This window comes from Portunus trituberculatus, chromosome 26 (assembly GCF_017591435.1).
Source record: "Portunus trituberculatus isolate SZX2019 chromosome 26, ASM1759143v1, whole genome shotgun sequence".
In the NCBI taxonomy this organism is placed as follows: domain Eukaryota; kingdom Metazoa; phylum Arthropoda; class Malacostraca; order Decapoda; family Portunidae; genus Portunus; species Portunus trituberculatus.
Window position 1 is genome coordinate 3,910,725 of NC_059280.1, and position 27,863 is coordinate 3,938,587.

General features: G+C 39.3%; 1 protein-coding gene across 1 annotated transcript; it reads right to left on the reverse strand.

Annotated features, from left to right (window-relative positions):
- Positions 1-2,024: 2,024 nt before the first annotated feature.
- LOC123509293 (proline-rich extensin-like protein EPR1) lies at positions 2,025-27,863 on the reverse strand. Its single transcript, XM_045263507.1, has 6 exons — positions 27,735-27,863; positions 12,319-12,405; positions 8,477-8,524; positions 7,497-7,618; positions 5,888-6,017; positions 2,025-3,570 (listed from the first exon to the last, which is right to left on the reverse strand). Exons 1-6 carry the CDS (start codon positions 27,765-27,767, stop codon positions 2,443-2,445), a joined length of 1,548 nt encoding a protein of 515 aa, XP_045119442.1. The 5' UTR covers positions 27,768-27,863; the 3' UTR covers positions 2,025-2,442.

Consider the following 27,863-nt stretch of genomic DNA (forward strand, 5'->3'; position numbering starts at 1 on the left):
TTAATCTGTCACTAGAACAATAAAAACACCATTAAAAACCCATATCACCTCAATGAGAGACTTTCAGAAAAGTGTTTCTCCTCACAACATTAAGGCAGAAATATTTATATTGTTTATTATTATTATGACAGGTCACAAGGAGAGGATGAGGAAGAAAGTGGAGTAGCCGTGACTTATTAAAGAGAAACAGAAGAAGATGATGATGATGATAAAGGAGGAGGAGGACGAGGAAAAAAAGGAAATAATATCACAGCCTCGCAACATGAAGACGAAAAATAAGGAGGGAGAGAAAGTGAAGATGGGAAAAAGAGTGAATGAAGATGAGAAGACAAGGTAAGATGATAAATAAGATGAAGATAGTCACGTAGTAGTAGCAGTAGTAGTAGTTAATAGTAGCCTAACCAAACTAAGATAGAATTGAGTTAGTGTTCATTCTGCAAAAGTAAGCTTGATATCGGAAAAACAAGAATTTTTTTTTTTTTATTAACTTCACGAGACCTAACTGGAGAGACTGTCAAGAAAAGTAGTAGTAGTAGTAGTAGTAGTAGTGTTATGTATTATGAATTTCTAAAGCGTCATGTTTTATTTTCATTTATTTAGTTGTGTGATTTTTTTTCGATGCTGTAACACACACACACACACACACACACACACACACACACACACAAAAAAAAATATATAAGTAAAATAATAAGATAAGCAAAGATAAAAAAAAAAAAAGGAATACTGTATATGTTTTATGAAATTCTGATTCTCTCCTAAAAATAAAAAAGAAAAGAAAAGAAAAATAATGATAATATATATATATATATATATATATATATATATATATATATATATATATATATATATATATATATATATATATATATATATAAAACAGCCAAAGATCACTTAATATAATTTTCTCTTTCCTTCATTTCATTTTTCATTTTTTTATATATATTCATTTGTTTATTTATTTATTTATTTATTTATTTATTTACTTACATCACGTGGGCATTTTATGGGAATTTCTGGGCTAAAGGTGATACTTTTTGTGGCGCCTCCTATCTCAAAGCCCACCCGCTAGGAAACCGTTGCCCGGAGTGAGGAAGCCCAACCTACACTCTGACCGTGGACAGGATTTGAACCCTTGCGCTTGGAGACTCCTCGGACCCCAAAGCACGCAGGGGTCCACTGTACCACTGTAGTGAGGTATTTATTTTATTTATTATTTTGTAAAGATGTGTTGGGTTAAAGAAAAGGAAAGAAATAGTTCAATGGTTTTTATTTCCAAAGGTGCTTGGAAGACACAACGGGGCAAGAGAGTTGCTGCTTTTGTTATTTCTGCATTTTCACAACAGGCTCGGAAATTACTGTTATTATTATTATTATTATTATTATTATTATTATTATTTTCTTAGATCTTTTTCCTCCATTTTCATTTATATAACAAGTCTGGAAAATAAAAAAAATAAAAAGACTGATATTTCCTGTTTCAAGACATTATTATTATTATTATTATTATTATTATTATTATTATTATTATTATTTTCTTAGATCTTTTCCTCCACTTTCATTTATGTATCAAAGTCTGGAAAATGATAAAAGAAAAGAAAAAAATGAATATCTTTTGCTGTATGGAGGCATTTCTACTTTTTCTTTCTTTTTTTTTTTTGCTTTCCATTTTTATAAGTTCAGGAATCAATATTTTTACCAGTTTTTAAGTTCAAACATTTACACACGTCCAGATTTTTTTGTGGCAGAATTAATGTTTTTTTTTTTTTTTCAAAGTTAGGTTAGGTTAAGTTTAATTTTAGTTTAGTTCCAGATTTTGTGCTTTCCAAACTTCATAAATTCCTGATGTTTGAGAATTCTGGGTATTTTCAGTTCAGTTAGGTTAGATTAGGTTAAGTTTCATAATTTCCTGATGATAGAATTTCATGCTTTCCAGACCTCATAGATTCCTGATGTTTGAGAGTTCTGGGTATTTTCAGTTCAGTTAAGTTGGGTTTCTTTCAAGTGTAGTTCCAGATGTTATACTTTCTAGCCTTCATGATTTTCCGATGATTGAGTTTTCATGCTTTCCAGATCTCATAAATTCTTGATGATAGAGCATTTGGTATTTTCAGTTAAGTTAGGTTAGGTTTGGTTAGGTTTCTCTCAAGTTTAATTCTAGATATTGTACTTTCCAGGCTTCATAATTTCCTCATGATAGAGTTTTCATGCTTTCCAGACTCGTAAATTCCTGATGTTTGAGAGTTCTGGGTATTTTCAGGTAAGTTACGTTAGTTTAAGTTAGGTTTCTTTCAAGTTTAGTTCCAGATATTGCACTTTCTAGCTTTCATAATTTCTTGATGATAGTCTTTTGCATTTTTTTGGTGTATTTCCACAGTATTTCCAGCCTTACTAGTTCCAGACATTCACTAAGATTGAGCCGGTTAGGTCAGTGGTGTGTCGTTATAGAAAATATGGCAGATATTTCTTACCAGGGTTAGCGGGTACTGTTGAGGGCTGTGCTGATCGTGGGTGCTCCCCTTCCATATAGTCATCATGGAAGTGCGACAATCCATTCGATCTATAGCCTATCCCATCGCTTTCATCCAGGCTGCTGTGGTCCCTACTGTAGCTGCGATGATAACCTTCCTCCTCGCTGAACTCTGCGTGAAATCCTGGGTTGTCATGTTGATCTGGTGACTGAGTGGATTTATAGGGTAAGGGATGAGGTGGTGGAATTGGGTTGGAATTTGGGTACTCTACATTGCCAGCCTTTGTAGGTAACTGTGATGGAAGGAATTGGCGTTCTGCAGTGCTGTCTGGGTAATGAGGGATGAAACCTGGGTCCAGCAATCTCATGTCCTTATGTACATCAGCAGACTCCTCATTGTCGGAGTGTGTCTCATGTAGCAGTTCGTCACTCAGCTCGGAAGTGTAATGGCGTGCGGATGGGGTCTTTTCTCCCTTTGGACTCTCGGGGAAGTGTTTGAGTGTGAACCTGACGCCTCCATTGCTAGGTGTTGCTGAGCATGCCTTTGAACCATCCTCCTCTCCGGGTTTGTAGAAGTTGATGATGTGTTTGTCTGTCTCACACGTAGTTGTAGGAGTCCTTTCAGGTGTGTCAGGGGTGTGGCAAGGGTTTTCTGGGGCCTTGGGGGCGAACAGAGGACCTGCAGTCTCATGAGTTTCAGGGAATAGGGTCTCAGGTCTTAAAGGGTTTTCTGGGGTGTTAGGGGCAAAGAGAGGACCTGCGGCCTCAGGAGTTTCAGAGAATAGGGTGTCAGGACTTACAGGGGGAGGGAAGGGCTTTGGAAATCCTGGGGGAGGTACTGGCCTTTCGAGTTTCTCAGGGGGAGCTTCTGGCCTTTCAAATCCTTCAGAAGGGAATGGCCTTGTAGCAGGGGGAGGGTAAGGTCCTGGTAGTTTGTTAGGGAGAGGGAATGTTATTGAGGGTCTTGGAGTGGTAAGGTGTTGTACATTGGGTCTTTGAGGGCAGATTGGTGGGAAATGTCTGTTGACGCTGACGAAAGCACAGGACCTCATTTTGTAAGATCCTTTGCATGTTGGGTGCCGCAACATCACTGCCTCCACCTGCACATAGAGAGAGAGAGAGAGAGAGAGAAAATGGATTAGTGTGGTGTATAAGTGTATGATCTGTCTATCTGTCTGTCTTTATACCACACACACACACACACACACACACACACACACACACACACACACACACACACACACACACACACACACACACACACACACACGGTAGCTCAGTGGTTAGAGCGCTGCTTCATAAGCCAGAGGACCGGGGTTCGATTCCCTGGCCGGGTGGAGATATTTGGGTGTGTCTCCTTTCATGTGTAGCCCCTGTTCACTGTTCACTGTTCACCTAGCAGTGAGTAGGTAGGGGATGTAAATCGAGGAGTTGTGACCTTGTTGTCCCAGTGTGTGGTGTGTGCCTGGTCTCAGGCCTATCCGAAGATTGGAAATAATGAGCTTTGAGCTCGTTCCTTAGGGTAACGTCTGGCTGTCTCGTCAGAGACTGCACCAGATCAAACAGTGAAACACACACACACACACACACACACACACACACACACACACACACACACACACACACACACACACACACAGAAGAGGAAGGTCATACTCCTCAAATTTGTTGTTGTTCTATTCAAAAGTAATAGATGCTGTACAGGAAAGGGATGGTTAGGTAGACAGTGTCTACCTAGATTTAAAAAAAAAGCTTTTGACAAGGTACCACACAAAAGCTTCTATGCAAGATTAAGAACAATGGAGGATTTGGAGAACAATTATTGGAATGGATGAAGGATTACCTTAGTGAGAGGGAAATGAGAACAGTGATAAGAAATAGTAGTTCTTCCTGAATAAAGGTCACTAGTGGAGTACCTCAAGGGTTGGTGTTGGGACCAGTCATGTTTGGCATTTATTTTTTATTTATTTTTTTTTTTACGGTAAGGCCTATAGCGCCTGTAGGCTCACTTGAAGAGTGTATGGGAAGCGCTGTTCAGCTTCCGCCCAATAGTGGCGCAGGCAATTTTATTTATAGTGGTGGGCATATTAGGGCCCATATCACCACCCAAGCTCATCTTGAGTGTAACCACCTAGAACCTGGGTATCATGGTGATATGTAGGTAACTTTAAACCACTCCACAAATGGCAAAGTGTTTTAAGGCTGTACGTGGTGGGATTCGAACCTACGCATGGACGTCTGCCTGATCCCACGCTCAGTCGCTCACCACCTTATCCACTATGCCACCACCTCCCTATGTGAATGACCTGCCTGAAGGAATTGAGAGTCATATCAATTTGTTTGCGGATGATGCCAAGATAATGAGGAGAGTGAAAAATGTGAATGACTGTATGAAACTGCAAGAGGACCTTGATAAAATTGGTAGATGGAATAGAACTTGGCAAATGGAATTCAATCTGAATAAGTGTAAAGTCATGGAATTTCGAAAAAGTAAATGGAGAGTACACGGCAATTACAAAATGGAAAATTTGAGTTTGGAAAGGTCTAAAGAGGAAGTGGATTTAGGGGTGACAATTACAGAAGGCTTAGCCTCAGACAGGCATATAAATAAAATCACGGGAGAAGTAACAAATCTGCTAAGGAGAATTAAAATAGCCTTCTTATATTTTGATGGTGATATGATTAAAAAGTTAATTAGTTCTATGATAAGACCAAGACTGGAGTATGCAGCGATCGTGTGGTCCCCTCACACTAAGAAGAATATTAGAAAATTGGAGAGGGTGCAGAGGGCAGCCACCAAGTTAGTACCGGAACTGAAGGATTGGACTTACGAGGAGCGGTTGAGAAAACTGGAAATTCCTACACTTGAAAGTAGGAGAGAAAGGGGAGACTTGATAGGTATTTATAGAATGGTGAATAACCTGGAGACTTTTTAAGCCTGGAAACAAGGGCCACCAGGGGACATGGGAAGAAATTGAAAAAGGTGCAGTGTATAAGAGACATTAAGAAGTACAGTTTGCCTCATGGACCTATGGACACCTGGAATGGATTAGATAAAGACATCGTAAATGCAGTCAGTGTTCACAGTTTCAAAGCTAAGCTGGACGAAACAAGGTATAAAGACGGGTCAATATGAGCTTGCTCCCCTCCTGTAAACTACAACTAGGTAAATACAACTAGGTAAACACACACTGGCCTCAACACCACCACCACCACCACCACCACCATCACCACCACCAACACCACCACCACCACCACCACCACCACCCCTGCCCCTTCTCAATGAGACCGTTCTCTACCCTGCACCTCCTCCAACCCTGACAACACCACAGCAAGGCCACACACACACACACTTCCCTACCACACCCCCTGCACACAATCCCTCACACACACCTCCCTCCCCTCCCCCAAGCTTACCATGAGACCACAGCGCCTGCATGAGATGTGGCGAGGAATCCTGATGGTGGTGAGGGTTACGTTGAAGTAGTACATCATCTTAACGTCCAGTGTTGCTGAGTGCATGTCCTGAATGATGGTTACTGGGACTCTGCCAGGGAGAAAGAGAGTGAGTGAGTGAGTGAGGGAAAGAGTGAGAGTGTGAATGAGTAAGTGAGTGAGTGAGTGAGAGAGTGAGTGAGTGAGTGAGTGAGTGAGTGGATCTTCATTATGCTTCATTCTAGAATCTCCAGTACTTTCTACAGGCTCTGCTTGAAGTGATGCAGGTTTTTAAGGGTGTTTTGAGAGAGAGAGAGAGAGAGAGAGAGAGAGAGAGAGAGAGAGAGAGAGAGAGAGAGAGAGAGAGAGAGAGGAAGTGTGTGCATATGTGTGTATATAGTTGTACTTTGCAAAGGCTCTGGTTGAAGTGATGGAGGTTTTTCAAGGGTGTTTTTAGAGAGAGAGAGAGAGAGAGAGAGTGTGTGTGTGTGTGTGTGTGTGTGTGTGTGTGTGTGTGTGTGTGTGTGTGTGTGTGTGTGTGTGTGTGTGTGTATTTTTACCTAGTTGTATTACCTAGTTGTATTGTAGAGGGTTTGAGTGTGGCTCATAGTGTCCTGTCACCATATCTCCATTTATCTAGTTTTTCTTTAAAGTTATGCACACTCTGTGCTGTGACAATTCCATTATCCAATGCATTCCATTTTTCCAGTGTTCTGTGTGGAAAACTGTATTTTGCAACATCCTTCACACACTGCCTCATCCTGATCTTCTTTTCACGTCCTCTTGTCCTTCCATCTTCTTCCGTCAACAGCACCAGGTCTTCTTTGTCTATCTTTTCAATATCATTTACTATCTTATACATTGTTATTAGGTCCCCCCGTTCTCTTCTATCCTGTAAGGTTGGCAGTCCCATTTCCTTCAGTCGTTCTTCATATGTGAGGTCCTTTAATTCCGGCACCATCTTTGTAGCAATCTTCTGTATCCTTTCCAATTTCCTTATATCCTTTATAGAGGTGGCAGACCACACCACTGCTGCATATTCCAGCCTTGGGCGTATCTTGCTTGTGATGATTTTTTTCATCATATCTTTATCCATGTAATGAAATGCCACTCTTATATTAGTCAACATCTTATATGATAGTCCAAATATCTTGCTTATGTGTTTATCAGGGCTCAGATTTTCTTGTATGATCACTTCAAGATCTTTTTCCTCTTTAGTCTTCATTATTTGTTCCTCTCCCATCAAATAGTTCCATACTGGTCTTCTCTTACTCTTTCCTAGTTCCATTATGTGGCATTTCTTGGCATTAAACTCCAATTTCCACTTCTTGCTCCATTCATAGATCTTGTTTAAATCTTCCTGCAACAGCAGACAGTCCTCTCTGGTTTTGATAACTCTTAGCAACTTTGCATCATCAGCAAATAAATTTATATAACTGTTTAACCCAATGTGAATGTCGTTTACATAAACTTGAAACATAATGGGGGCTAACACTGACCCTTGTGTGTGTGTGTGTGTGTGTGTGTGTGTGTGTGTGTGTGTGTGTGTGTGTGTGTGTGTGTGTGTGTGTGTGTGTGTGTGTGTACTTACCTTTTCCTACAGTCAAATGTCCAAGGCCTGTTCACTTCTTTTGGTATCTCAGCAGGACAGATGTAGAAACTCAATTGAACATAATGCTTTTCCACCTCATATGTCGATGCCACTGTTAAATGCTGCCAAGGGAGAGAGAGAGAGAGAGAGAGAGAGAGAAAAAAAAAAATTTAAACAACAATAAAAGAAAGAAAAAAACAATTTAATATAATATACAATTTTGATATAACAAAAAACATGCCTAATTTTTTTTTCCATCTATTTTTATAATTGGAACGTTTTAAAACAACAAGAATGAAATAAAAATTAAAAGAAGTCATTGAATAAATAAACAAATAAACAGATAAATTAGTGAATATATAAACAATAACAAATAAAGATGGTTATTTTATTTATTTATCTACAGTCAACCCTCGGCTATTGCGACTTCAGCTATCGTGTTTCATTGCTATCACACACCCATGAAAAGCTGCTAAAATTTCATTATCGCGACCTCAGATGCCTACTATCGCGCACCCAGCCATGACGTCAGGGGATATCTGAGCGCTCATTGGCTAAAACCGCCTTCCCGCCAAGATCAATTCGGCTATCGTTTTCGGCTATGGCGCGGCTATTTTGACCCCGATTGGGCCATAGTCGAGGGTTAAGTGTATTTATTTATTTATTATTATTTTTCTCTACAGCAATGAGAAAAATGATAAATAACTAAATAAATGAATAAGTTATATATACACAATAACTAAAAAAACATGCTAACTTTATTTATTTATTATTATTATTATTATTATTATTATTATTATTATTATTATTATTATTATTATTATTATCTGTTCACAAAAGAAGAAAAAATGGAAATAAAAAAAATCTTTAAACCTAAAAATAGAAAGAATCTTATTTATTTATTTATTTATTTATTTATTCATTTATTTTATTTAATGTATTTATGAATTAATTGTGAGTTAGTGTGTGTGTTTACTTACTTGTCCAGGCACTAGTTGTGTATCAGGGTCCATCATCACTCCACCGGGCTGATTCATGCAAAGAAAATGGGACAAACATTAGTGTGTGTGTGTGTGTGTGTGTGTGTGTGTGTGTGTGTGTGTGTTTTTATTCTATTCTGTGTCCTGTCAAATATTTCTCTCTCTCTCTCTCTCTCTCTCTCTCTCTCTCTCTCTCTCTCTCTCTCTCTCTCTCTCTCTCTCTCTCTCTCTCTCTCTCTCTCTCTCTCTCTCTCTCTCTCTCTCTCTCTCTCTCTCTCTCTCTCTCTCTCTCTCTCTCTCTCTCTCTCTCTCTCTCTCTCTCTCTCTCTCTCTCTCTCTCTCTCTCTCTCTCTCTCTCTCTCTCTCTCTCTCTCTCTCTCTCTCTCTCATCATTTCACTGGCATTTATTTATTTATTTGTTATTCAGTGTGTGTGTGTGTGTGTGTGTGTGTGTGTGTGTGTGTGTGTGTGTGTGTGTATTTACCTAGTTGTTTTTACCTAGTTGTAGTTTTCCAAGGCCTGGGCTTTACGCTGGTGTGGCCCCGTCTCCATATCTACACTTATCCAATCTTTCCTTAAAACTGTGTACACTCGTTGCAGACACTACTTCTTCATTCAAACTGTTCCACGTCTCAACACATCTTTGTGGGAAACTATACTTTTTAATATCTCTTAGACATCTTCCCTTCCTCAGTTTCTTACTATGCGATCTTGTGCTTCTAGTGTCATATTCTTCTCTCAGGATCAGATACTCATTTTCCACTTGGTCCATTCCGTTGATCAATTTATAAACTTGTATCAGATCCCCTCTCTCTCTCTCTTCTCTGTTCCAGGGTTGGTAGATCCTCATATGTCATCCCTTCAAATTCTAGAACCATTCTTGTAGCCATTTTTTGTAGTCTCTCCATTTTCTTATGTGTTTCTTTTTATGAGGGGTCCACACTACTCCTGCATATTCCAATCTGGGTCTTATTATAGTACTTATCAATTTCTTCATCATTTCTTTGTCCATGTAGTGAAATGCTACTCCAATATTCCTTAGCAAATTATATGTCTCTCTAAAAATTCTATCAATATGGCTTACTGGTTGATTGTTTTCTTCCATCGTCACTCCTAAGTCCTTTTCCTTTTTGACTTTCTCCAGTTCTACTCCATCTCCCATCTTATAGATTCCCACGGGTCGTCTTTCACTCTTTCCCATTTCCATGACATGGCTTTTGTTCACAATGAATTCCATTTCCCACTTTTTACTCCATTTCCAGATCTTATTTAGGTCTTCTTGCAGTATTTCACAATCCTCTTTTTGCTCTACGACTCTGCACAGTTTCGCATCGTCCGCAAAGAGATTTATGTAGCTGTTCACTCCTTCTGGCATGTCGTTTATATAAATGAAAAAAGTATGTGTGTGTGTGTTGTGTGTGTGTGTATTTACCTAGTTGTAGTTTACAGGGCCTGGGCTTTATGCTGGTGTGGCCCTGTCTCCATATCTACACTTATCCAATCTTACTTTAAAAGTATGCACACTCGGTGGTGACACCACTTCCTCATCTAAACTGTTCCACGTCTCAATACATCTCTGCGGGAAACTATATTTTTTAATATTTCTCAGACATCTTCCTTTTCTCAGCTTTTTACTATGCGATCTTGTGCTTCGGATGTCATAGTCTTCTCAGGATCAGTTTCTCATTATCCACTTGGTCCATTCCGTTGATCAATTTATAAACTTGTATCAGGTCTCCTCTCTCTCTTCTCTGTTCCAGGGTTGGTAGATCCAAAGCCTTTAGTCTCTCCTCATATGTCATCCCTTCAAATTCTGGAACCATTCTTGTTAATATTCTTTGTAGCCTCTCCAATTTCCTTATGTGTTTCTTTTTATGGGGAGTCCACACTACTCCTGCATATTCCAATCTGGGTCTTATTATAGTACTTATCAATTTCTTCATCATTTCTTTGTCCATGTAGTGAAATGCTATTCCAATATTCCTCAGCAAATTATGTTTCTCTAAAAATTCTATCATTATGGCTTACTGGTTGATTGTTTTCTTCCATCGTCACTCCTAAGTCCTTTTCCTTTTTGACTTTCTCCAGTTCTACTCCATCTCTTATCTTATAGATTCCCACGGGTCGTCTTTCACTCTTTCCCATTTCCATGACATGACTTTTGTGTGTGTGTGTGTGTGTGTGTGTGTGTGTGTGTATTTACCTAGTTGTATTTACCTAGTTGTAGTTTTACAGGGCCTGGGCTTTATGCTCGTGTGGTCCCGTCTCCATATCTACACTTATCCAATTTTTCTTTAAAACTATGTACACTCTTTGCTGATACCACTTCCTCACTCAAACTGTTCCAAGTCTCAACACATCTTTGCGGAAACTAAATTTTTAACATCTCTCAGACATCGTCCCTTCCTTAGTTTCTTACTATGCGATCTTGTGCTTCTAAAGTCATATTCTTCTCTCAGGATCAGTTTCTCATTATCCACTTCATCCATTCCATTAATCAATTTATAAACTTGTATCAGATCCTCTCTCTCTTCTCTGCTCCAAGGTTGGTAGATCCATTGCCTTTAGTCTCTCCTCATATGCCATCCCTTTAAATTCTGGAACCATTCTTGTAGCCATTTTTGTAGTCTCTCTAATTTTCTTATGTGTTTCTTTTTATGGGAGTCCACACAACTCCTGCATATTCCAATCTAGGTCTTATTTTAGTACTTATCAATTTCTTCATCATTTCCTTGTCCATATAGTGAAATGCTACTCCAATATTCCTTAGCAAATTATACGTCTCTCTGAAAATTCTATCAATATGGCTTACCGGTTGATTATTTTCTTCCATTGTCACTCCCAAGTCCTTTTCCTTTTTACTTTTTCTAGTTCTACTCCATCTCCCATCTTATAGATTCCCACTGGTCGTCTTTCACTTTTTCCCATTTCCATGACATGGCTTTTGTCCACATTGAATTCCATCTCCCATTTTTTGCTCCATTTCCAGATCTTGTTTAAGTCTTCCTGTAGTATTTCACAATCCTCTTTTTGTTTAATGACTCTGCACAGTTTCACATCGTCCATAAACAGATTTATGTAGCTGTTCACTCCTCTGGCATGTCATTTATATATATGAGAAAAAGTATTGGTGCCAATACTGACCCCTGTGGCACTCCGCTGTCTACTGTTCTCCACTTGGACTTCATATCTTTAACTATCGTCCTTATTTCTCTCCCCCTTAAGTAATTCTTCATCCATCTCAATGTGCTTCCTTTTAAGCCACCCTTCTCCTCTAACTTCCATAGTAATCTTTCATGTGGCACTTTATCAAAAGCCTTTTTTAGATCTAAATAAATACAGTCAACCCATCCTCTCTCTCTTGTACTTTATCAACTATTCTAGAGTAGAAACTCAATAAATTTGTCACACATGACCGACCTTTTCTAAAACCAAATTGGCTATTTGATAATATTTTGTTGTCTTCAAGAAACTCGATCCATTGCTTCTTTATTATTTTTTCACACATCTTGCATATTACACTAGTTAGTGATACCGGCCTGTAATTTAAAGGTTCTTCCTTCCTTCCGCTCTTATATATGGGAACCACCTCAGCTCTTTTCCACTCCACTGGCACTGTTCCATTTTCTATTGAGCATTTTATGATGTTGTATATTGGACTTGCTAGTTCTTCCCTACATTCTTTCAGTATTCTGCCTGAGACTTCATCCGGTCCCATTGCCTTTTCCTCATCCAATTCCGTCATCAACTTTTTTATTTCAAGCTTGGTTACTTTAATCTCTTTCATATAGACAGTCTCTCTATTACCCTGTGTGTGTGTGTGTGTGTGTGTGTGTACATACCTCAGCATATCTGCAGTTATATCCCGTGGGGTGGAACATTTTCATGAAGGGATAATGCCAAAATATTCCATAGGCTCCTTGCATCACCTGTGAGAGAGAAAGAGAGAGAGAGTCATTAAATAAAATTAATAAATAAATCATTTATCTCTCTAAAAAATATATATATATATTAGATTTATTTTTCCTCTTCTTTTATCTTTTTTAGGTTGTAGTATTAGAGACATACAGACAGACAGACAGACAGACAGTGAAAAGACAAACAGTACCTTAAATTAATCAATAAATTGAGGAACAAACAGAAAGAAATGAATAAAAAAAAAAAAAATCATATCTGGTTGATTAATGGAGATCTTTTGTTAAATTTTCCTCTAAGTCAAGTTTGAGGAAATATTTTAATGTTTAAGAGTGTTTTCAGGACACTTAACCCCTTCAGTACTGGGACACATTTTTACCTTGAGATTTGTGCACCATTAGACCATTTTATTGATATTCAGAAGGGTTTATGGGGGCAGAAGATTAATGGCCACAGTCTTCACTGTTTTAACCCTTCAATACTGGGACACATTTTCACCCTAGGATTTGTGTACAATTAGACCATTTTATTGACATTAGGAAGGGTCTATGAAGGTCAGAAGATTAATGGCCACAATCCTCACTATTTGAACCCTTTCAATACTGGGACACATTTTTATCTTGAGATATGTGTACAATTAGACCATTTTATTGACATTAGGAAGGGTCTATGGAAGGCAGAAGATTAATGGCCACAGTCTTCATTATTTTAATCTCTTTCCTCTTAAGTTTTGAAGCTGTGTAAATTCGCCAAATAGTAACCAGAATGAATATGGAAATGCGAGATTTGTGTATGATAAGACCATTTTATTGACATTAGGAAGGGTCTATGGAGGTCAGAAGATTAATGGCCACAGTCTTCTCTATTTTAACCCCTTCAGTACTGGGACACATTTTTACCTTGAGATTTGTGTACCATTAGACCATTTGATTGACATTAGGAAGGGTCTATGGAGGGCAGAAGATTAATGGCCACAGTCTTCACTATTTCAACCCCTTCAGTACTAGGACACATTTTTACCTTGAGATATGTGTACCATTAGACCATTTTATTGATGTTAGGAAAGGTCTATGGAGGTCAGAAGATTAATGGCCACAGTCTTCACTATTTTAATCCCCCACATGAGTTTTTGAAGCTGTAGGAAATGACCAAATAGTCACCAGAATGAATAGGGAAATATGTCATGCTACTGAAGGGGTTAAAGAAAGAATGATATTATCTTAGTTTTTTTTTTTTTTTTTTTTATTAATTTATTTTTTTCAAGTAAGTAATAATCTTCTGTTAGCTTTTGGTGTGGTTAAGAAATTGTTTTGAAAGAAGAGAACCCACTAACCAAACCACCAACCACCACCAACCAAACCACCACCACCACCACCATGTTCACAATGAGACCATTCCCTACCCTGCACCTCCTCCACCCGTGCCACCACAGCAAGGCCACACACACACACACACACACACACACACACACACACACACACACACACACACACAACTATAATGATGGGAGATTTTAATTGTAAAGAGGTGTGTTGGGAGGACTGGTCAATGGAAGGATCAGAGACAACATGGGGAAATACACTATTGACACTGGCAATGGAAAATGTGTTAACTCAGTGGGTCAAAGAAGATACTAGGTTTGGAGGAGAGGGAGCATCGTCAAGACTGGACTTGGTCTTTAGTACAGAGCCAATGGTCATTGAGGAGATGAGGGTGGAGTGCCCTTTAGCAAAGAGTGATCATGCAGTTTTGGAGTTCAAGGTGATAGACAAAGAGAAATCTAGAAGAAATGAAGAATATAAAGTGGGAAGATGGAATTATGCCAAGACAGATTTTGGAAACCTAAAGAAATTCTTTCAAGAGACAAATTGGATGAAATTCAAGAGTGCTAAGGAGCAAATGAAAAGTGGAAGGAATTTATAAAAATATACAAAGAAGGTGAGAAAAATTTGTACCAATAAGACAACATAGAAGTTGGAAAGCAGGACTGGTTTAACGATAGATGTGAAAAGGCTAGAACAAGAAAAGAGGATGCATGGAAGAGGTGGAGAAGGAAAAGACGGATTAAGCAGTGGGAAAGTTACAAAAGAGCAAGAAATGAATATGTGTTGATTAGAAGAGAAGAAAGAAAGAAACAAGAAAAGGATATAATTGATAAATGTAAAGACCAACCAAGGCTTTTTACAGACATGTGAACAACAACATCAAAAATAGAAAGTATTGAAAGTTTAGAAGTAAATGGAGTATACAGTGAAGATCCCAGGGAAATGGCAGAGGCTATGAATGGATGCTTTCGGAAGGTATTCACAAAGGAGACTGCTTTTGACAAACCACTGGTAATGGAACAGAAAGGGATTATGAAGGAGTTTCAAGTAACGGTGGAGGAGATCAAGAACATGATGGGGAGTTTAGAAGTGAGAAAAGCTGTGGGACCTGATGGGGTATCAGGATGGATTTTAAGAGAATGCAGGGAGCAATTGGCAGAAAAAGTTTGTGAAGTAATTGATGCCTCATTAAGGGAAGGCGTAGTGCCCCAAGACTGGAAAAGAGCTAACATTGTCCCAATCTATAAATCAGGTAACAAGAGACCCATTGAACTATAGACCAGTGTCACTTACAAGTGTGGTAGCTAAGATGTGTGAGAGGGTGGTGAAGACTAGATGGACAGACTTCTTGGAGAAAAATGACATACTTTGTGAGTGTCAATTTGGTTTTAGGAAAGGGCGTTCATGCACGACAAACCTGATATGTTACTATTCGAGGGTGATAGATGTAATACAGGAAAGAGATGGTTGGGCTGATGGAATATATCTGGATTTAAAAAAGGCCTTTGATAAGGTACCACACCAGAGACTGATCTGGAAACTTGAAATGGTAGGAGGAGTGCATGGCAGTTTACTAAAATGGATGGAAGACTTTTGGTAGGAAGAGAAATGAGAACAATAATTAAGGACAGACCATCAGAATGGGGATTGGTGGAGAGTGGAGTTCCACAGGGATCAGTGTTGGCACCAGTAATGTTCGCAGTCTACATAAATGACATGGTGGATGGGGTGTCCAGTTATGTGAGCCTATTTGCAGACGATGCAAAATTGTTACGAAAAGTGAGATGTGACAAAGATTGCGAACTACTCCAGGAAGACTTGGACAGAATATGGAAATGGAGCTGTACATGGCAAATGGAGTTCAACACGACAAAATGCAAGAAAATAGAGTTTGGCAAGAGTGAAAGAAGAATCAGGAGTATGTACAAGATAGGAAATGAAGACATAAAACCAGTCATGAAGAAAAAGACCTTGGGGTGACAATTACCAATGACCTATCGCCAGAGAGACATATAAACAAAATAATTGGAGAAGTATTGAACTTATTGAGGAACATAAGAGTGGCGTTCGTATATCTAGATGAAGAAATGATGAAGAAAATAATTACTGCAATGATAAGACCGAGGCTTGAATATGCAACAATACAGTGGGCTCGAACTTAAAGAAACACATAAGGAAACTAGAGAAAGTACAGAGGGCTGCAACAAAATGGTGCCTGACTTAAGAGATTTGACTTATGAAGACAGACTGAAAAGAATGCAACTTCCAACCCTGGAAAACAGAAGAAAGGGAGACCTGATAGCAATATACAGAGTGATGATTGGCATGGAAAAAATGGATAGGGAAGATCTGTGTATGTGGAATGGAAGAATGTCGAGAGGGCATGGGAAAAAACTAAAATGGCCACTTATAGGAGAGATGTGAAAAATATAGCTTCCCTCATAGAAGGGTGGAAGCATGGAATAGTTTAGACGTGGAAGTGGTCAGCGCAAGGAATATTCATGATTTTAAGAAAAAGCTGGACATTAATAGATATGGAGCGGGACAACACGAGCATAGCTCTTTTCCGTATGTTACAATTAGGTAAATACAATTAGGTAAATACACACACACACACACACACACACACACACACTGTTAACTCAGTGGGTCAAAGAAGATACTAGGTTTGGAGGAGAGGGAGCATCGTCAAGACTGGACTTGGTCTTTAGTACAGAGCCAATGGTCATTGAGGAGATGAGGGTGGAGTGCCCTTTAGCAAAGAGTGATCATGCAGTTTTGGAGTTCAAGGTGATAGACGAAGAGAAATCTAGAAGAAATGAAGAATATAAAGTGGGAAGATGGAATTATGCCAAGACAGATTTTGGAAACCTAAAGAAATTCTTTCAAGAGACAAATTGGATGAAATTCAAGAGTGCTAAGGAGCAAATGAAAAGTGGAAGGAATTTATAAAAATATACAAAGAAGGTGAGAAAAAATTTGTACCAATAAGACAACATAGAAAAGTTGGAAAGCAGGACTGGTTTAACGATAGATGTGAAAAGGCTAGAACAAGAAAAGAGGATGCATGGAAGAGGTGGAGAAGGAAAAGACGGATTAAGCAGTGGGAAAGTTACAAAAGAGCAAGAAATGAATATGTGTTGATTAGAAGAGAAGAAAGAAAGAAACAAGAAAAGGATATAATTGATAAATGTAAAGACCAACCAAGGCTTTTTACAGACATGTGAACAACAACATCAAAAATAGAAAAGTATTGAAAGTTTAGAAGTAAATGGGTATACAGTGAAGATCCCAGGGAAATGGCAGAGGCTATGAATGGATGCTTTCGGAAGGTATTCACAAAGGAGACTGCTTTTGACAAACCACTGGTAATGGAACAGAAAGGGATTATGAAGGAGTTTCAAGTAACTGTGGAGGAGATCAAGAACATGATGGGGAGTTTAGAAGTGAGAAAAGCTGTGGGACCTGATGGGGTATCAGGATGGATTTTAAGAGAATGCAGGGAGCAATTGGCAGAAAAAGTTTGTGAAGTAATTGATGCCTCATTAAGGGAAGGCGTAGTGCCCCAAGACTGGAAAAGAGCTAACATTGTCCCAATCTATAAATCAGGTAACAAGAGACCCATTGAACTATAGACCAGTGTCACTTACAAGTGTGGTAGCTAAGATGTGTGAGAGGGTGGTGAAGACTAGATGGACAGACTTCTTGGAGAAAAATGACATACTTTGTGAGTGTCAATTTGGTTTTAGGAAAGGGCGTTCATGCACAACAAACCTGATATGTTACTATTCGAGGGTGATAGATGTAATACAGGAAAGAGATGGTTGGGCTGATGGAATATATCTGGATTTAAAAAAGGCCTTTGATAAGGTACCACACCAGAGACTGATCTGGAAACTTGAAATGGTAGGAGGAGTGCATGGCAGTTTACTAAAATGGATGGAAGACTTTTTGGTAGGAAGAGAAATGAGAACAATAATTAAGGACAGACCATCAGAATGGGGATTGGTGGAGAGTGGAGTTCCACAGGGATCAGTGTTGGCACCAGTAATGTTCGCAGTCTACATAAATGACATGGTGGATGGGGTGTCCAGTTATGTGAGCCTATTTGCAGACGATGCAAAATTGTTAAGAAAAGTGAGATGTGACAAAGATTGCGAACTACTCCAGGAAGACTTGGACAGAATATGGAAATGGAGCTGTACATGGCAAATGGAGTTCAACACGACAAAATGCAAGAAAATAGAGTTTGGCAAGAGTGAAAGAAGAATCAGGAGTATGTACAAGATAGGAAATGAAGACATAAAACCAGTCATGAAGAAAAAGACCTTGGGGTGACAATTACCAATGACCTATCGCCAGAGAGACATATAAACAAAATAATTGGAGAAGTATTGAACTTATTGAGGAACATAAGAGTGGCGTTCGTATATCTAGATGAAGAAATGATGAAGAAAATAATTACTGCAATGATAAGACCGAGGCTTGAATATGCAACAATACAGTGGGCTCGAACTTAAAGAAACACATAAGGAAACTAGAGAAAGTACAGAGGGCTGCAACGAAAATGGTGCCTGACTTAAGAGATTTGACTTATGAAGACAGACTGAAAAGAATGCAACTTCCAACCCTGGAAAACAGAAGAAAGGGAGACCTGATAGCAATATACAGAGTGATGATTGGCATGGAAAAAATGGATAGGGAAGATCTGTGTATGTGGAATGGAAGAATGTCGAGAGGGCATGGGAAAAAACTAAAATGGCCACTTATAGGAGAGATGTGAAAAATATAGCTTCCCTCATAGAAGGGTGGAAGCATGGAATAGTTTAGACGTGGAAGTGGTCAACGCAAGGAATATTCATGATTTTAAGAAAAAGCTGGACATTAATAGATATGGAGACGGGACAACACGAGCATAGCTCTTTTCCCGTATGTTACAATTAGGTAAATACAATTAGGTAAATACACACACACACACACACACAATCAGGAGTATGTACAAGATAGGAAATGAAGACATAAAAACCAGTCATGAAGAAAAAGACCTTGGGGTGACAATTACCAATGACCTATCGCCAGAGAGACATATAAACAAAATAATTGGAGAAGTATTGAACTTATTGAGGAACATAAGAGTGGCGTTCGTATATTTAGATGAAGAAATGATGAAGAAAATAATTACTGCAATGATAAGACCGAGGCTTGAATATGCAACAATACAGTGGGCTCCGAACTTAAAGAAACACATAAGGAAACTAGAGAAAGTACAGAGGGCTGCAACAAAATGGTGCCTGACTTAAGAGATTTGACTTATGAAGACAGACTGAAAAGAATGCAACTTCTGACCCTGGAAAACAGAAGAGAAAGGAGACCTGATAGCAATATACAGAGTGATGATTGGCATGGAAAAATGGATAGGGAAGATCTGTGTATGTGGAATGAAAGAATGTCGAGAGGGCATGGGAAAAAACTAAAAATGGCCACTTATAGGAGAGATGTGAAAAAATAGCTTCCTCATAGAAGGGTGGAAGCATGGAATAGTTTAGACGTGGAAGTGGTCAACGCAAGGAATATTCATGATTTTAAGAAAAAGCTGGACATTAATAGATATGGAGACGGGACAACACGAGCATAGCTCTTTTCCCGTATGTTACAATTAGGTAAATACAATTAGGTAAATACACACACACACACAGCTCAGTGGTTAGAGCTGGCTTCAAAGCCAGAGGACCATGATTCTTGGATTTGCCGGTGGAGATATTTGGGTGTGTCTCCTTTCATGTGTAGCCCTGTTTACCTAGCAGTGAGTAAGTAATGTAAATGGAGGAGTTGTGACCTGTTGTTGTGTGTGGTGTGTGCCTGGTCTCAGGATATGAAGATGGAAATAATGAGCTCTGAGCTGTTAACAGGGTAAGTCTGGCTGTGAGAGACTGCAGAAATCAAACAGTGAAAAAAAAAAAAAAAAAAAAAAAAAAAAAAAAACAACAAAGTTGCAAGTCTGGAAAAGGAAATCAAAGAGTCAGGGAGAAAACTTTGGGCCTTGCTGAAATTATAGATCAACAGATCATAGAAGAGAAGATAGCTGAGAAAGTGGTGAAGGTTATTAAGTCAAATGAGACATTGGTGAGGAAACTGTAGACAAAAGAGATGTGTGGTGATATTTGGTGTGGAGGAGGATAAGACACCGAGTAAAATGGAGAGAGAAAAACATAAAAAGGTGATAAATAATATCATTAATGTGGTGCAAGAGGAGGAAAAGACCTAGTACAAGAAATAGAGGACTTCCATAGAATTGGAAAGTTCACAAGAGAAGGTATGAGGCCAATAAGAATCAAACTTAAGTCACAAAAGGATGTAGATGAATTGGTGGAGAAGTCATGGAGGCTAGCCCAGCAGGAAACAACAAGGAAGATTTGGTTGAGAAGAGATCTCGGTGAAAAGGAAGAGAAATGTTAAATGAGTTGAGAAAGGAGGCTTTGAAAAAAATGAAGAGAGGACAGAAGAGGAGAAGAAAGAGTTTTCTGGAGAATCTTGGATATGAGACTGAGGAAGTGGTTCATAACCCAGAAAAGTACAGCAAGAAAGGACTAAAGAAACTTACATATGAGCGAAATGTAATGTATTCCAACATAAATGGAGTGATATCGGGGATTTTAGAACTCAACGATTACTTGAGGACAAGAACCCAGATATTGTGGGTCTTACTGAAACAAAACTGAGAGAGGAAGACCTGATGAAGGTTGGAGAAGGAAATATAACGTTTGGAAAAGAAATAGAGTAGGTAAGATGGGAGGAGGAGTGATGTTGCTGGTTAAAAAAGATATAAAGGTGGATCAAGTGAAAAAAGGTATGGGAAAGGCAGAAGTGCTAAAGATCAGAGCAGAAACTAATGAAGGAAAAAAGAGGCACTACATAGTGGTGTACGTACCACCTAAGACAAATGCATGGTCAGTACAGGAATATGAAGAAATGATAAGTGATACAGGAACATGTCTGGAAGAAATGTTGGGTGGCTGTGAACGAACTATAATGATGGGAGATTTTAATTGTAAAGAGGTGTGTTGGGAGGACTGGTCAATGGAAGGATCAGAGACAACATGGGAAATACACTATTGACACTGGCAATGGAAAATGTGTTAACTCAGTGGGTCAAAGAAGATACTAGGTTTGGAGGAGAGGAGCATCGTCAAGACTGGACTTGGTCTTTAGTACAGAGCCAATGGTCATTGAGGAGATGAGGGTGGAGTGCCCTTTAGCAAAGAGTGATCATGCAGTTTTGGAGTTCAAGGTGATAGACGAAGAGAAATCTAGAAGAAATGAAGAATATAAAGTGGGAAGATGGAATTATGCCAAGACAGATTTTGGAAACCTAAAGAAATTCTTTCAAGAGACAAATTGGATGAAATTCAAGAGTGCTAAGGAGCAAATGAAAAGTGGAAGGAATTTATAAAAATATACAAAGAAGGTGAGAAAAATTTGTACCAATAAGACAACATAGAAGTTGGAAAGCAGGACTGGTTTAACGATAGATGTGAAAAGGCTAGAACAAGAAAAGAGGATGCATGGAAGAGGTGGAGAAGGAAAAGACGGATTAAGCAGTGGGAAAGTTACAAAAGAGCAAGAAATGAATATGTGTTGATTAGAAGAGAAGAAAGAAAGAAACAAGAAAAGGATATAATTGATAAATGTAAAGACCAACCAAGGCTTTTTACAGACATGTGAACAACAACATCAAAAATAGAAAGTATTGAAAGTTTAGAAGTAAATGGAGTATACAGTGAAGATCCCAGGAAATGGCAGAGGCTATGAATGGATGCTTTCGGAAGGTATTCACAAAGGAGACTGCTTTTGACAAACCACTGGTAATGGAACAGAAAGGGATTATGAAGGAGTTTCAAGTAACTGTGGAGGAGATCAAGAACATGATGGGGAGTTTAGAAGTGAGAAAAGCTGTGGGACCTGATGGGGTATCAGGATGGATTTTAAGAGAATGCAGGAGCAATTGGCAGAAAAAGTTTGTGAAGTAATTGATGCCTCATTAAGGGAAGGTGTAGTGCCCCAAGACTGGAAAAGAGCTAACATTGTCCCAATCTATAAATCAGGTAACAAGAGACCCATTGAACTATAGACCAGTGTCACTTACAAGTGTGGTAGCTAAGATGTGTGAGAGGGTGGTGAAGACTAGATGGACAGACTTCTTGGAGAAAAATGACATACTTTGTGAGTGTCAATTTGGTTTTAGGAAAGGGCGTTCATGCACGACAAACCTGATATGTTACTATTCGAGGGTGATAGATGTAATACAGGAAAGAGATGGTTGGGCTGATGGAATATATCTGGATTTAAAAAAGGCCTTTGATAAGGTACCACACCAGAGACTGATCTGGAAACTTGAAATGGTAGGAGGAGTGCATGGCAGTTTACTAAAATGGATGGAAGACTTTTTGGTAGGAAGAGAAATGAGAACAATAATTAAGGACAGACCATCAGAATGGGGATTGGTGGAGAGTGGAGTTCCACAGGGATCAGTGTTGGCACCAGTAATGTTCGCAGTCTACATAAATGACATGGTGGATGGGGTGTCCAGTTATGTGAGCCTATTTGCAGACGATGCAAAATTGTTACGAAAAGTGAGATGTGACAAAGATTGCGAACTACTCCAGGAAGACTTGGACAGAATATGGAAATGGAGCTGTACATGGCAAATGGAGTTCAACACGACAAAATGCAAGAAAATAGAGTTTGGCAAGAGTGAAAGAAGAATCAGGAGTATGTACAAGATAGGAAATGAAGACATAAAACCAGTCATGAAGAAAAAGACCTTGGGGTGACAATTACCAATGACCTATCGCCAGAGAGACATATAAACAAAATAATTGGAGAAGTATTGAACTTATTGAGGAACATAAGAGTGGCGTTCGTATATCTAGATGAAGAAATGATGAAGAAAATAATTACTGCAATGATAAGACCGAGGCTTGAATATGCAACAATACAGTGGGCTCGAACTTAAAGAAACACATAAGGAAACTAGAGAAAGTACAGAGGGCTGCAACGAAAATGGTGCCTGACTTAAGAGATTTGACTTATGAAGACAGACTGAAAAGAATGCAACTTCCAACCCTGGAAAACAGAAGAAAGGGAGACCTGATAGCAATATACAGAGTGATGATTGGCATGGAAAAATGGATAGGGAAGATCTGTGTATGTGGAATGGAAGAATGTCGAGAGGGCATGGGAAAAAACTAAAATGGCCACTTATAGGAGAGATGTGAAAAATATAGCTTCCCTCATAGAAGGGTGGAAGCATGGAATAGTTTAGACGTGGAAGTGGTCAACGCAAGGAATATTCATGATTTTAAGAAAAAGCTGGACATTAATAGATATGGAGCGGGACAACACGAGCATAGCTCTTTTCCGTATGTTACAATTAGGTAAATACAATTAGGTAAATACACACACACACACACACATGTGTGTGTGTGTATTTACCTAATTGTATTTACCTAATTGTAACATACGGGAAAAGAGCTATGCTCGTGTTGTCCCGTCTCCATATCTATTAATGTCCAGCTTTTCTTAAAATCATGAATATTCCTTGCGTTGACCACTTCCACGTCTAAACTATTCCATGCTTCCACCCTTCTATGAGGAAGCTATATTTTTCACATCTCTCCTATAAGTGGCCATTTTAGTTTTTCCCATGCCCTCTCGACATTCTTCCATTCCACATACACAGATCTTCCCTATCCATTTTTCCATGCCAATCATCACTCTGTATATTGCTATCAGGTCTCCCCTTTCTCTTCTGTTTTCCAGGGTTGGAAGTTGCATTCTTTTCAGTCTGTCTTCATAAGTCAAATCTCTTAAGTCAGGCACCATTTTCGTTGCAGCCCTCTGTACTTTCTCTAGTTTCCTTATGTGTTTCTTTAAGTTCGGAGCCCACTGTATTGTTGCATATTCAAGCCTCGGTCTTATCATTGCAGTAATTATTTTCTTCATCATTTCTTCATCTAGATATACGAACGCCACTCTTATGTTCCTCAATAAGTTCAATACTTCTCCAATTATTTTGTTTATATGTCTCTCTGGCGATAGGTCATTGGTAATTGTCACCCCAAGGTCTTTTCTTCATGACTGGTTTTATGTCTTCATTTCCTATCTTGTACATACTCCTGATTCTTCTTTCACTCTTGCCAAACTCTATTTTCTTGCATTTTGTCGTGTTGAACTCCATTTGCCATGTACAGCTCCATTTCCATATTCTGTCCAAGTCTTCCTGGAGTAGTTCGCAATCTTTGTCACATCTCACTTTTCGTAACAATTTTGCATCGTCTGCAAATAGGCTCACATAACTGGACACCCCATCCACCATGTCATTTATGTAGACTGCGAACATTACTGGTGCCAACACTGATCCTGTGGAACTCCACTCTCCACCAATCCCCATTCTGATGGTCTGTCCTTAATTATTGTTCTCATTTCTCTTCCTACCAAAAGTCTTCCATCCATTTTAGTAAACTGCCATGCACTCCTCCTACCATTTCAAGTTTCCAGATCAGTCTCTGGTGTGGTACCTTATCAAAGGCCTTTTTTAAATCCAGATATATTCCATCAGCCCAACCATCTCTTTCCTGTATTACATCTATCACCCTCGAATAGTAACATATCAGGTTTGTCGTGCATGAACGCCCTTTCCTAAAACCAAATTGACACTCACAAAGTATGTCATTTTCTCCAAGAAGTCTGTCCATCTAGTCTTCACCACCCTCTCACACATCTTAGCTACCACACTTGTAAGTGACACTGGTCTATAGTTCAATGGGTCTCTCTTGTTACCTGATTTATAGATTGGGACAATGTTAGCTCTTTTCCAGTCTTGGGGCACTACGCCTTCCCTTAATGAGGCATCAATTACTTCACAAACTTTTTCTGCCAATTGCTCCTGCATTCTCTTAAAATCCATCCTGATACCCCATCAGGTCCCACAGCTTTTCTCACTTCTAAACTCCCCATCATGTTCTTGATCTCCTCCACCGTTACTTGAAACTCCTTCATAATCCCTTTCTGTTCCATTACCAGTGGTTTGTCAAAAGCAGTCTCCTTTGTGAATACCTTCCAGCATCCATTCATAGCCTCCACTTGATCCATTCTGATAATCTGTTTATAAACTTGTATCAGATCCTTTCTCTCTCTCTCTCTCTTCTCTGTTCCAGGGTTGGTAGATCCATAGCCTTTAGTCTCTCCTCATATGTCATCCCTTCAAATTCTGGAACCATTCTTGTAGCCATTTTTTGTAGTCTCTCCAACTTCCTTATGTGTTTCTTTTTATGAGGGGATCACACTACTCCTGCATATTTCAATCTGGGTCTTATTATAGTACTTATCAATTTCTTCATCATTTCCTTGTCCATATAGTGAAATGCTACTCCAATATTCTTTAGCAAATTATACGTCTCTCTGAAAATTCTATCAATATGGCTTACTGGTTGATTATTTTCTTCCATCGTCACTCCCAAGTCCTTTTCCGTTTTTACTTTTTCTAGTTCTACTCCATCTCCCATGTTATAGATTCCACATGGTCGTCTTTCACTTTTTCCCATTTCCATGACATGGCTTTTGTGTGTGTGTGTGTGTGTGTGTGTGTGTGTGTGTGTGTGTGTGTGTGTGTGTGTGTGTATTTACCTAATTGTATTTACCTAATTGTAACATACGGAAAGAGCTATGCTCGTGTTGTCCCGTCTCCATATCTACTAATGTCCAGCTTTTCTTAAAATCATGAATATTCCTTGCGTTGACCACTTCCACGTCTAAACTATTCCATGCTTCCACCCTTCTATGAGGAAGCTATATTTTTCACATCTCTCCTATAAGTGGCCATTTTAGTTTTTCCCATGCCCTCTCGACATTCTTTCATTCCACATACACAGATCTTCCCTATCCATTTTTCCATGCCAATCATCACTCTGTATATTGCTATCAGGTCTCCCCTTTCTCTTCTGTTTTCCAGGGTCGGAAGTTGCATTCTGTTCAGTCTGTCTTCATAAGTCAAATCTCTTAAGTCAGGCACCATTTTGTTGCAGCCCTCTGTACTTTCTCTAGTTTCCTTATGTGTTTCTTTAAGTTTGGAGCCCACTGTATTGTTGCATATTCAAGCCTCGGTCTTATCATTGCAGTAATTATTTTCTTCATCATTTCTTCATCTAAATATCTGAACGCCACTCTTATGTTCCTCAATAAGTTCAATACTTCTCCAATTATTTTGTTTATATGTCTCTCTGGCGATAGGTCATTGGTAATTGTCACCCCAAGGTCTTTTCTTCATGACTGGTTTTATGTCTTCATTTCCTATCTTGTACATACTCCTGATTCTTCTTTCACTCTTGCCAAACTCTAATTTCTTGCATTTTGTCGTGTTGAACTCCATTTGCCATGTACAGCTCCATTTCCATATTCTGTCCAAGTCTTCCTGGAGTAGTTCGCAATCTTTGTCACATCTCACTTTTCTTAACAATTTTGCATCGTCTGCAAATAGGCTCACATAACTGGACACCCCATCCACCATGTCATTTATGTAGACCCGAACATTACTGGTGCCAACACTGATCCTGTGGAACTCCACTCTCCACCAAGCCCCATTCTGATGGTCTGTCCTTAATTATTGTTCTCATTTCTCTTCCTACCAAAAGTCTTCCATCCATTTTAGTAAACTGCCATGCACTCCTCCTACCATTTCAAGTTTCCAGATCAGTCTCCGGTGTGGTACCTTATCAAAGGCCTTTTTTAAATCCAGATATATTCCATCAGCCCAACCATCTCTTTCCTGTATTACATCTATCACCCTCGAATAGTAACATATCAGGTTTGTCGTGCATGAACGCCCTTTTCTAAAACCAAATTGACACTCACAAAGTATGTCATTTTCTCCAAGAAGTCTGTCCATCTATTCTTCACCACCCTCTCACACATCTTAGCTACCACACTTGTAAGTGACACTGGTCTATAGTTCAATGGGTCTCTCTTGTTACCTGATTTATAGATTGGGACAATGTTAGCTCTTTTCCAGTCTTGGGGCACTACACCTTCCCTTAATAAGGCATCAATTACTTCACAAACTTTTTCTGCCAGTTGCTCCCTGCATTCTCTTAAAATCCATCCTGATACCCCATCAGGTCCCACAGCTTTTCTCACTTCTAAACTCCCCATCATATTCTTGATCTCCTCCACAGTTACTTGAAACTCCTTCAAAGTGTGTGTGTGTGTGTGTGTGTGTGTGTGTGTGTGTGTGTGTGTGTGTGTGTGTGTGTGTGTGTGTAATTCACCACGGTCTCCTACTGGTCACCCAGCCAGTCTTCCCATTCGGAGCGACTCAGAGCTCATAGACCGATCTTGGTTGGACTGAGACCACAACACACTCCACACACCGGAAAGTGAGGCCACAATCAGTTACACCCCGTACCTATTTACTGCTGCCTCAACACACCTACATTAACACACCACACACTCCACACACCGGGACAGCGAGGCCACAACCCCTCCAGTTACACCCCATACCTATTTACTGCTAGGTGAACAGGGGCCACACATTAAGAGACTTGCCCATTTGCCTCGCCGCTCCCGTGTGTGTGTGTGTGTGTGTTAGCTGCACAAGTCAATATACATGCAGGACACACACAAACACACACACTGCCGTCTCGTAGCAGCGTTTCGGCAAACTTTATTTTGGGAAATTTGAATCATTCCCGCAAATTCAAATTATTCCGGATTATTGAATTTGTCGGATTACGGAATTCCGGATTTAGGAGGTCCAGCCTGTACTGATGATGCTACTACTACTACTACTACTACTACTACTACTACTACTACTACTACTACTACTACTACTACTACTACTACTACTACTACTACTACTACTACTACTAACTACCACCACCACCATCACTACCACCAGTACAGCTAATAGTTATCGGCAAATAAAAAAAATAAAGACTTATAAAAATGTGCCGTTATTTTCTTACCATAAGGAGTAAAAGGATGACTGGTTCCCTCATGGTGGTGGTGGTGGTGGTGGTGTGATGGTGGTGGTGGTAGTAGTGGTGGTGGTGGTGGTGGTGGGACCGACTGCCACTTTTCCAGGACCTTCTCTT